Genomic DNA, 12357 nt, shown 5'->3' with positions numbered 1-12357 from the left:
GAAATTTTCTACCGCAACTTTTATTGTATTGTAATTAATTAGTAATTAGTGTGAGAAGTATAAAGGACTGTGTCTACAAAGTTGTTAATTTTATTTGTATAATATGAATTTTTTTAATATATAATACATTTGTAGTATTGTATATTTAAATATGTGGTAATTTAGTTAATAGTTTATGGCATAGTTAAGGTTCATTGTTTTATATCCTCTAATTTATAATTTAAAATTAATATTAAATTTTATAAAATATATAAATGGATATTTTATAAATATTTAATGTTATTCTGTATTTTTCTTCTTACCTCCTCTAAATGTTTCGTAAATTAATGTCATGTTATTAGTGTTTTTTAAGTAATTTTTACTATATATACATATATATGTATAGCTTAATAAACTTATGAACATTACCCTTTGTTTTAATAACAAATATAGAATATATTTTACGCCTCGAAGACTAACAATATGCCGATATCAGAAGTTTGGTTATAGATAAGAGACAGCTAATATTCAAATATTTCTAACACTGGGGACGCGCGCGCCAGCGCAGTATAGTCAATCTACCACGATGATTTTTAATGTATCCTGATTTAACCACAATTCAATATTGTTCTGCTTTGGTAGGAAGATACACAATTTGCTTGGGTTTTTTAGTGGTAATTACAATATGAAGCCCATACTTGGAATATAAGTTATTTTTGTTGTTGCTGAAAATAAAGTTGTATTTACTTTACCTAAAATAACTTTTAATGCAGGTAAAGTAAATACGTAGAATTGTTATAAAGTAGGTTTGTTTTTAAATAGTCATGATGGCTTGGTTGACAGAGTACACAGTACCTTGCGATAGTCGCGGGTTCGAATCCTGCATGTTCATAAATTTATGTTTGCGATTGTTAAATATTTGGGATTGTCCTAGGCAAGAGTGTAAAATCCGACAAGGGAGATGATCCCAGTCACGCCAGTCCACACCAGGCTCGGTAAGACTGGATGCCTTGGGATGATTTCTAAGTTGATCACTCGCTACTCGTTAGGCTTAATGCCGAGGACCGTAGTTTGGAGCCCACGTTATGTATATATATATATATATATATATATATATATATATATATATATATATATAATAATAATAGTCATCTAGTCTATTAATTAACTTCTTGTTGATGAACTGCTGAAAGATTTGTGCTGAAAATGTCTAACACACTTTATAATTTAACTAGCGACCCGCCCCGGCTTCGCACGGGTGCAATGCTGATACTAAATTAAATACACTACAGAAAAAATATGAACGTTGTATATAAAAATATAGCGGCCCGCTCCGACTTTGCACGGGCATAAAATATATATGCCTATGTTACTCAATGAAAACATGATTAAAATCGATCCAGTATTTTTGGTTCATTCATTACTGCCCTTGGCCTGCACGCGTTAAATTTGGAGTAAAACAATTCCTCTTCTCCTATACTTACTATGAAAATTTCCTGCTATCTTTGGAATATCTAAATTCATACAATTTTTATTACATTACATATTTTTAAACGCAAATTTTAATTTTGTAATATCTCCGAAAATATTTGTTTAATTTACATGCTGTAAGGAACCATATTGATCTATATTAATTGCACACTGTATTTAAGGTACTTAATTCGATAAGGATTAATGCCGTATTGCTTAAAATAGCTTCGTAAATAAGCCATTTTCTCACGTAAAAAGTAAACAATAAAAATGGTTAATGTGGGTTATCCCTAAAAGTTAAACATATACCATCGCGGACTTTTTTGTAGACCTTTTTATGGTGTACAATACTGTAGTACATTAATTTGATCTAACTCTTAGGGTTAGGCAGCGTTTTTGCTAATTGTTAAATAAGCCTAAAAAAATAGGTTAATTTACGACATCACGTTAGAAACCTCTAAAATTAGCAATGTTGCCTTAGTATATTATGCATGTATTATACATATAAACCTTCCTCTTGAATCACTCTATCTATTGAAAAAAACCGCATCAAAATCCGTTGCGTAGTTTTAAAGATTTAAGCGCACATAGGGATACAGGGACAGAAAAGGCGACTTTGTTTTATACTATGTAGTGATAGTTATTTTATTAAAAATGGTTACAAATGTATTGTTTCTGAACACTTTATAAATAAAATATTTACAACATTCTCTAAACAGAAACTAAACTTGATTATAACGTGCTATATTAATATACAATTTTGCAATTTAAAATTTATCATACATGGACACTGGCTTTCCAGCTCATAAGTCAAATTTACCCTTATATTAATTTTAATCCTAAGAATGTATTTAACTTGTACTGTGCTAGTTGTGATTTCAGTGGGGAATAAATACCATTATTAACTAACTTCTATGTAGGACACCATTGATACTATTTTTATTTGCATTTATTTATATTGGTACGGTTGAGGAAGTGATGGGTTTGGATATTTAATCTAGGTGATTTGTTCCGACTATCTTCGCCAACCGAACGCGCCCCATTCTCTGCTGATTCTTTGACCTGGTGGCCGGCTGGCGAAGAAATAACCTGCTGCTGGTGTTAACCATCTGGCTTTGATTAAGTCGGCGCCCTTTTCACCGATCATTATAGCCGGAGCATTTGTGTTTCCTGTTGGGACTTTGGGCATTATACTGGCATCGATTACTCGTAACCGGTCTATACCATGAACCTGTAAAATTATGAAATTATGAGTTTAACGGAACTAAAAAAGTTATAACTACTTGTATTAATGTGAATCATTTCTTACAGTAACATCATGTTAGACAAAAAGCAAAACATATTAGAAGCAAAATAAAACAACTATACTGGTTGGTCGGTTAGTTAGATACTCTCAACTTGATCTAAAATTAAAGAGGTTGATTTATAAGACAATCGTAAAGCCAATTTGGACTTATGGGGTGCAAATATGGGGTTGCAGTTAAAATTCAAATCAACTAGTCATCCAACAATATCATAACAAGGTTCTTCGATTGATTACCAATGCCTATCGCTACGTTACCAACGAAGAACTGCACGATAACCTGGAAATCAAATGGATTTGCAAAGTTATTCAAGATTTCGCCTTGAAACACGAAAGAAGATTACTAAATCATACTAACGTTGGAAGCAATACAACTGCTGGACAGCGCGCAGGATATCAGGAGATTGAAGCGAACCAAACCATACGAACTTGAAAACACGAAGGTGTATTACCTTTAGTGTAAACTATAGCTATAAGTTATTATAGTTTTATAATTGAGGAATACATATTGATGTATTTTCTCGCACTCGTCTTGCTTGTGAATTAATACAAGTACAAATGAAATTTAGTAATAAATTAATTTATAATTAAGATTGTACTAAGCGTATCTAATAAAGATATAAAAAAATTTCTTACAGTGGTATATTTAAGTTGTATCGAATATGTATATTTAAGCTCAATTGTTAAACCTTTCTACTTGTTATGTATTCTGCTAGTGGATAACATTTTTTTCTCAGTTGTGATTTTAATTCGGTGAAAAAAAGCTTTGGATTAGGGTCGTTGGTATTTTTATTTATTATATATATTTATTACTACGCTATGTAGATATTTTATTTCCTCCACTGATGTTTTGTATTTACTCTGCAGTATAATTGAACTAAAAAAATCGATATTTTATAAAGTTACATATATCGATATAAATATCGTTTGAATATAGAAAGTGAAGATATTGTTTAAAATATGGATTCTCGATATATTAATGTTTTCCCGCTTTTATTGTCTGCTTGGGATAAACAAAAAACTTGATATTTAGAATTTATAAAACATGTACAGAATTTATGAAACATGTATGTATTTTGATCAGTGTTATCGATTGGTTGAAACTGCATTTTAGATCTTTTATTATTTTTTCTAGTTTTATTTAAATAAGTCTGCTGCCGAAACTCATCAAACAATTTTGAAAACTTATGATTTTAGTCTCGACAATTTGAAAGAATGACCAGGAGAGCTAACACAGTTCAAACGAAAATCCAGCTTAGATTCTCAAAGAATATTCAGACAGCTTCTAGAATTTTATATTCGATGCAAAGTACCCAAAAGGAGCAAAAAATAGCTCTTGTGACTGGCTTTGAAAATTGAATTTCCATCCCAAGCACAAAGAATCGTAGGCTTGTCCCAAAAAGCATAATTTTTTGATAAGGACTATTTATATTTTATACATATCGGATACATTTTCTCAAACTAAAATAAGATCAAGAAGGTTCTGGAACATTTTAGAATCAATGTTATATCATATAATTATATGTAAAATATGATGTAATAATACCAACAGATGGTGAATTAGGCTGAATGATAACAAGTGTGTTCATATCACATTTACAAACAAAAATTATCAATAGTACTTTTCATGTATATTTATTGATTTGTTCCAAAGGCCAGGAAGTCAATAGTTTTGTTAGTATTTGTTTGTTTTTGCTACTATGGAGATCATAGAGTAAATAGTACAATTTACATGACTTAAAGGACAAAGCTCACTCTTAGATTTTAGATTTTAATTGTATGATCAAGTTCAAGTTCTATTTAGTTATCTAAATAAAATACAAAAAAAAGTTGTTTGCTTACTGATAAACTAACTTATTAGTTTACCAATAACAAAACAAAAATGATGCAGTTGTTTTTATGTTTGTGTTTAACCTTAATTATATTAGCACAAACAATAAATGCACAAACAACAAAAGCATTAATAACGTAAGAATTATTTATGGGAAATCATGATATTACATCATCACTTATCAATTAGTTCATTACAATTAGTAATGATTATCAATATTATTTTATTTTAAGAGGAATATTTCACTAGTTTTCAGAAATAGTGAGTGCCGATCATTTAGTAGCACATTTAGATCGAGACGAAATTAATTAGAAAACTGAAACATACATAACAAACTCTTAATGAAATATGTTTCAGCCCGAGCCCAAACCATACAAAAATAATGATATAATTTTGTGACATACAAAAAGTTAAATTACCAACAAAACAAATCTAAATTAATATAATTGTTTGGGTTCGGCACCGACTTCAAAGTAGTCACTCGGTAGTAGTTAAAATAAAATTGTAAATAGATATATAGGTTTAGGTAGGTATTAAGCTAAATTGTGTGTTTATGGTAGAATATAGAATACGTATAGTAGATAGAATAAGTTTTGTTAATTTTTATTTCATTTTCAAATGTTCGTTTGTTTTACAAATGTAAGTTTGATTATTTTTTAATTTTTAGTGAGTTTCTTATTTATTTTTTGAAGTCGGTTTAATTTTTTTGTTAAAAATAGCAGTTCCTTTTTAAAACATCATAAATAGTCAATAATATCGAATTAAACAAACATTAATAAGTTTATTACTCTTAAAAATTGAAGGTACCAAAATTTGGTGGATTTTTATATAAACGTTCCGAAAGATAATACAAAGATAATAAATACACCAAACATTAGCGCCAATTTTTTGGATCGCCAGTCCGGTAAAATAGCAAACTTTGATTATTATTGCAAGTAAAAGGTCTCCATTAAAATAATTTTAAAAAGTATTAAAAAGAACCGGTTTCCAGAAAAAATTAAAAGTATAGTTCAATTATTTCAAGATAACGCACGAACTCACATAAATCAAGAAACTGTCATCGAAATTGTGTCAACAATCAGCTTATTTGCCGGGTTTCGTTTCCGCTGATTTTTATTAAATGAAGAGGTAAGAGTTGCCGTAGTATCTTGTAGGTATTCTGGGGAGCAACTACATTGAAGGGATCATTATAAGAATTGTGGAAGAAAAGTGTATTGCTGTTGAAGATAATATATTTCAACAGATTCAATAAACAAAATTAGCAATTGTCCAAGCAACTGATAATCACTTTGAATGAGACTAAATCTGTAAATCTGTCAATTTTACATATAAGAGAAATCCACACATCCATATCAGATTAAATAATATTAAAGCGCCATATGCTAATACCACAAAATATTTAGGAATGACTCTATACGTGAGTCTTAGCTGGAAGGCTCATATAAAGAAGAAAAAGGTAGAACTGCATATTTAATTTAGGAGAATGTACTGGCTAAATTCTGCTCTGTCAATGTCATATGGCATCCAGATATGGGGTTGTATTAAGAGTGGTAAACTCCATATAACTTTTGCGGTTTGAGAATCAAGTATAGAGTGCTTTAGAAATAGTGGTTTCTGTAGAGATTTCGAAAAGAACATCATTAATCCATGAGAGTCGTGAACAAAGACTTTTTCACCATGGAAATTTTGAGGTAGTCCAAGAAAATTAGACATTTTAAGATGGTGTAGTGTGATGTTAAAGTAGAGCACAATTTTAGTGTACATGTTAATATTATTGTAAACGAGTTGCTGTACCTTTAAGCAAATGTTTTTTTTTTTAATTTGATAGTGCTTAATATTCAAAAATTGAACAATTATTGTTCAGATTGTAATTTTAAGTAATATTGCCGCGATATTATTTATTAATAAAAAAAATCGTTTTCAATCTTTTCTTCTTAAATTTCCATTTCATTTGCTCAAACTTAATGTGCCTAGAATACATGAATTTATTGCAGAAATACTCAGTTCACGAAGAAGATGATTAACAATGTTTTTATTGATTCTTTATTATTTGAATGAAGAGTATGACTGCTTGTATATTAAATTTGTAGCGACCTTGAGCATGTCGAATTTTACATCGTGGAATAACGGTCTACAAAATACCCAGAAATATAATCCCAGATGTTGAACACGGGCGGGGTGCCAATTGGAACCCGACACCGAATAGCTGGCGGCAACCCCGAGACGTTTATCTGGGATATTACTGAAGGGTATTTTCGGTGATTCAGTGCTCAACCCTCGTTCGGTTAAGACGTGCCACCATCGACTGCCCAAGCCTCGTCTTCAGGTAACTCCGCTGCCATCCGTTTCATTATTTGTATTTTTTATATTGCTTTTATATTGTCAATAAATAACGGTCACATCATGTAAACACCACGGTTTCATTTCGTTTTACCTCCATTCACCGAGCCACATCATTTTTACCCTAAAGTGGTGACCCCGACGTGATCTTTCGGAAAATTGGGTTTGGACTCGTGAATGGAGGGTACGTGGAACATGGTGTTTGGTATGTATTTTACGTGGCCGTTATATTTTTTTTGTTTCAAAATTTTAAATATTTTTAATTCGATTCCTTTTCAATTTTACCTTCAAGATTCATTTTCATTTTATTCCGATTAATGTCATTATTTCCAATTAATGTTTTAAATTTTTTTTTGTCAAAATTTTTATTTCACAATCTTTTGAATATTTTTCATCACTGCTTAATCATCAGCGTCTCGGCTAAACATTTCTTTCGGCGCTATGTTTAAATCATAATGTCTTCCTTCGCTCGCCGTCTCCGTCATAATGGCAGATATTTTGATTTAAAAGGCTTTGGGCAGCTTCGGTCGGATACCGTCGTTATTTGTTTTGTCTGAATTAACCTAACGTATGTGACTACGGATTAGTCACAGAGCAGCTCCAGAAGCTAGGTACCGATTGCAGTCACCGTAGACTCGTTATGTCTTCGCCGAAGTACCAGAATTGCTAACGTCTCGTCATCGAAGAAAATAAGCTACCACGTCGTCGAACAGTCGATCCTCCCACAGCGTCGATTACGGGAGCCCTCTCTGAAGAATAGCTTGTTTTCAACGTCGTCTATGGACCACATTCAAGTGCCAAAGCGACGATGATGCAACGGTATCTGTAGGACCGGAAGATATCAACAGCCGTACCAGATCACAACCGTTTCGAACTATCATATTTTTTCAAAGCCCAGTTTACACAGCACATGTTGTTTGGTATATGTTTTTTTTTGTATTTGATATTTTTTGCAAACATTTTTGTATTTTTGTTGAAGTAATTTTATGTAAAATTCTGGCAGGGGAGTATTGTAGCGACCTTGAGCATGTCGAATTTTACATCGTGGAATAACGGTCTACAAAATACCCAGAAATATAATCCCAGATGTTGAACACGGGCGGGGTGCCAATTGGAACCCGACACCGAATAGCTGGCGGCAACCCCGAGACGTTTATCTGGGATATTACTGAAGGGTATTTTCGGTGATTCAGTGCTCAACCCTCGTTCGGTTAAGACGTGCCACCATCGACTGCCCAAGCCTCGTCTTCAGGTAACTCCGCTGCCATCCGTTTCATTATTTGTATTTTTTATATTGCTTTTATATTGTCAATAAATAATGGTCACATCATGTAAACACCACTGTTTCATTTCGATTTACCTCCATTCACCGAGCCACATCAGTTTACCCTAAAAATTCATTTCTAGATTAACTAACTAGGCATTAGGTTTTCAAGCATAAGATTAAGATGCTTTTTCCTGACTAATATTCTATATAACTGATAGATACTTCAAAGTGAAACAAGAAGAGGCCTATTCCAACTTGAGGAAAATACAAGCAGATGTGCCACAGGGAAATATATTGGAACCAGTCCTTGTACATTAGGGACTTCTTTCAAAGAAAATGTTAGTGGTGCATTTGTAGATCTATCGAGAAATTACAAACATCTATTGCCGAAATACAATGTTGGACAGAAAATGTCGCATAAGAATTAATCAAAATAAATTAATGCATATAGAGTTCACCAACAGAACAATTAAGCATAAGCCAGTATATATATAAATCAACAAGTAGTTCCATATTGGCTTGAACCTTGATGTTAAACTCAAATGGAAGGTTCATGTTAAGAAAAATATAAAGAACTCAACCTGAGGTAAAAAATGTACTGGTCTTTGGGTAGATATTGTCTTGTTAGTATATAACAAGGTTTTGCTTTACCAACAAATCTTGAAACCAGTATAGTTACCAGTAATGGTATTCAATTCTGGGGTTGTAAAAAAAAAGATTCCAAGGCAAAGTTCTGTGAGGTATTGTTAATGCTTCATGGCACATTCATAATGACAATTTGCATAAGGACCTAAAGGTAGAAACTGGCCTGAAAACATTACCAAAGACATGATCAGAGGCTCCATCAGCACATCATTGTTGTGGTTTGGAGAACCTCCTAGATATGTTAATCAGAAAATTAAAGAGAGTAAAACTATTTGATCTAGTTCAGTGAAGTTCGAAGTGAAACTCAGTGTACATTAAAAATAGTGGCATAGATGTTGATAAACAGCCTAAAGTGTTTATTGTAAATTAAATACTTTATAGATTGCTATAATAATAATTTAAAAAAAAGTTAATTAATAAGCCCCAATGTAAATCTATAGATGGAACTATTTTTCATCAATTGTTATAGCAAATATAGCTAAACTATAGTCTTTAGTTACCCTTAATTCATGATCAACCACCGCCAAAGGATCTTCCTTGGGTCCCATTTTGCAAGTACCGGCCTGATGATTCTCCGGACCAGTCTGTTGTTTCATGGCACACTCCCAATAACTGTCCGAACCAAAGGTGATACTTTCACAACCTTTGACCGGCGTTTTATCCAGCTGGAATCCGTATCGTCGGAGGGCTGCGAACAATAACGAAAAAATATACAACATCGTCGTTTTAACGTTAATCCGAACTCACCTTTCGTTTCGGCCAATCTTAACGCGAATCTAATCCCCTCGACCATTACTTTTATGTCGTCGGGGTGCGAGAAGTAATTGGCGTATATCAGCGGGTGACTGGAAGGATTACTGTCGCGTAGTTTTATCTCACCTCGGGATTTCGGATGCAAAACCGTCGGGATTATTTGAATTTGTCGGGTGCCGTTGTCGACTCGTTCGCCCACCATGCCCGTCCTGGCGCAGTTTGCCAGGAATCCGCCGAAAAAGAACTGGATGTCGGGGAAGTCCAGGTTGGGATCGTTGTATTTCGTGTTGATGAAGCCGGTTACTTCAGAAATACCTGGCAAGTAGTTTAAAAGGTAGATATTGATTACGATTTTTTAAAAAATAGTACGTTTTTATGCTTTAGTTAAGTATTAGTCGAGAAGAAGATCCAAGAAAGAAATTTAGGAAGAAGAAATAACAGGTCAATTGAACAGTCCCCGGCTTACCATAGTAAAGCACATTTTTTTGACAAAATTAGTTTTTTTTACTCAACATAATTCTCTTCAAGGGTAATACACTGATTATAGCGACCCTCCAACTTTTCGATTCCATTTTTGTAGTACGATTTGTCTTTTGCTTCAAAATAGGTTTCAGTTTCGGCGATCATCTCTTGATTCGACGAAAATTTCTTCCCAGTGAGTATTCTTTGAGATCTGAGAACACGAAATAGTCGCAGTGGGACAGATCAGGAGAATACGGTGGATGAGGAAGCAATTCCAAGCCCAATTAATGGATTTTTGCTATCGTTTTCACTGACTTGTGACACGGTGCATTGTTTTGGCGAAGGAGCACTTTCTTTTTATCGGCGATTTCGGTCAAACGGTCCAATAACGCTATGTAATAATCGAGGTTGACGGTGTTGGAGGACCAAAAAAATCGAAAACAATAAATTGTAAGACAAATCAGACGAAAATTTAGTTCAAATTCTGAATTCTTGAAATTCTTGAATAGCTTAGCAGTTGTTGAATTAACTATTTCCAGATGTTTACAAGCGACAAAACAGATGCCAAACAATTCAATCATTGATATAATCTAGATATTTAATCATGGCTATTTATATATAGTGTGAGCGAGCTGCTAATATCGAGTAACACTATAAGTGCAGATGCCTTCAATCGTTAATTGAACAAGGTAAATGATCTATTGTTGCAAAAAAGTACTAGCAACAACAAATAACAAACACAAAATCCTCTTCAAGAACGAAAATGTTCGTCCGTAAGTTGTGAAGGACATTAAAATGGGTTGCGATAAATAAGATCAGCGAATGCTGTGTGAAGCTTAGGGCAACCATAGTTCATCGATTTCAATATGGAAATACTGGTTTCGACTTATAAGTTGCTCTCTGAGCACTGATTCACTTATCCTCGAAGATATGAAAAAATGGATTAATTCGTGGACGGCCTCAAAAATAGGGATGCCAAAGAATATCGATATATCGATATACGATAATTCATTTAGGTGCAAAGTAAAATTTCGATTTTAAAACCTAGGTTTTTGAAAGGGTACTATTGAACTTTTGTTTTTATGTCCCTTTGGGACCTCAAGTGAATTTTGCGTTGCTTGGTATCGACTTTTGTAGCATTATCTACATTTTTGTGGCTTGAGATCGATCGATTTCGATATTTTTTAAATAAATTTACATTTCTTTTCTTTACAAAAAACATTTCTACACAAAAGTTACATTGTTCTTTCGAGATTGATTCCGTAAATGATCTGAGAGATGGAAAGAAAAATTGACTATCGATAGAAAATCATTTTTATGAATATACGATTTATAATACAATTTTACACGATAAAACGTCAAATTAAAAAAAATCCTTTAAACCTAATTTATAGACCTAAACAGAGTTTAATATTCGTGTAATTTTTACATATTTTCATAAAAAAGAGTGAGATGGTCAAAAAGAAAGAAAGACAGTGTAGATTTTAAATATTGTACCTGTGCCACTCATGAGTCCATCTCTGAACAGCAGATACTCCATGGCAGTAGCCCAGTTTAGCGCTGCCGTATTCGTGTCGTTTATATTGAAATTGACAAAATGCGCGACGTGATTCTGTAAATTCTTCCCGACACCAGGTAGTTCGTGCACCACCGGTACCTTCGCCTGTTGCAGTTCTTGTTTCGGTCCGACACCGGACAACAAAAGAATCTGGGGCGAGTTGACAGCCCCTAAAAATAAACCACTCGTAAACAACCCGCTGTCTCAACCACCCCTCTAAGTCGTACCACCGGAGACAATCACTTCTTTTGTGGCGTACACCACCTGTTTGGTGCCGTGATTTAATACTTCCACCCCGTAGGCCTGTTTCGTGGTGGTGTTGATCAGCACTTTGGTCACGGTGGAATTCATCATAATGTCCAGGTTGCGGCGGTTCTTGAACGGTCTGATAAAAGCTCTGGCCGTGCTTAGCCTCGAACCGTTTCGATTAGTGGTCTGGGCGATTTGGAAGCCGGTGTGATAGATGCCGTTCAGATCCCTAATGGGCTGACCTGAAACCAAGATAAAACTCAATTATTTCTGGTATGAAACGTTTATTTTATGGAATGGGTATCAGTGCGTTACGCCGTCGATATATGGAGAGCTTTTAGGTTTTTATTGCCCGGTACGGGAAAAATATTTTCCTTATTACGGCATAATCGCCGGTTCAGGAATCCAATTGGGTTTCACTTATCGATAATAGTCCGTAAAGTATCTGTTTTTTTTCTCTATTTAAAGAAATACACATTTCGTTAAAAACCATCGTCTAA

General features: G+C 33.6%; 1 protein-coding gene and 1 long non-coding RNA gene across 4 annotated transcripts in view; one reads left to right on the top strand and one right to left on the bottom strand.

Annotated features, from left to right (window-relative positions):
* Positions 1–2064: 2064 nt before the first annotated feature.
* The window catches only part of Gld (Glucose dehydrogenase), a 121030-nt gene continuing 110737 nt past the window's right edge, over positions 2065–12357 (bottom strand). For all 3 annotated transcript variants that reach the window (XM_076401015.1, XM_076401016.1, XM_076401017.1), the window contains 5 exons: positions 11836–12099; positions 11548–11778; positions 9583–9903; positions 9336–9523; positions 2065–2680 (listed from right to left, as the gene is read on the bottom strand). In XM_076401015.1, coding sequence (XP_076257130.1) covers positions 2465–2680; positions 9336–9523; positions 9583–9903; positions 11548–11778; positions 11836–12099 — 1220 coding nt within the window. In that variant the 3' untranslated portion in view covers positions 2065–2464. The remainder of the gene's footprint in view (positions 2681–9335; positions 9524–9582; positions 9904–11547; positions 11779–11835; positions 12100–12357) is intronic.
* On the top strand, positions 4454–6993 carry LOC143194320 (uncharacterized). The gene is made up of 2 exons (XR_013005291.1): positions 4454–5109; positions 6674–6993. It is a non-coding gene; the product is annotated as an uncharacterized LOC143194320 (long non-coding RNA).

This window comes from Rhynchophorus ferrugineus, unplaced genomic scaffold (assembly GCF_030347505.1).
Source record: "Rhynchophorus ferrugineus isolate W39M unplaced genomic scaffold, kcgeb_rfMv2 rfM3, whole genome shotgun sequence".
Classification (NCBI taxonomy): domain Eukaryota; kingdom Metazoa; phylum Arthropoda; class Insecta; order Coleoptera; family Curculionidae; genus Rhynchophorus; species Rhynchophorus ferrugineus.
This window is presented reverse-complemented; position numbering and strand designations above follow the sequence as displayed.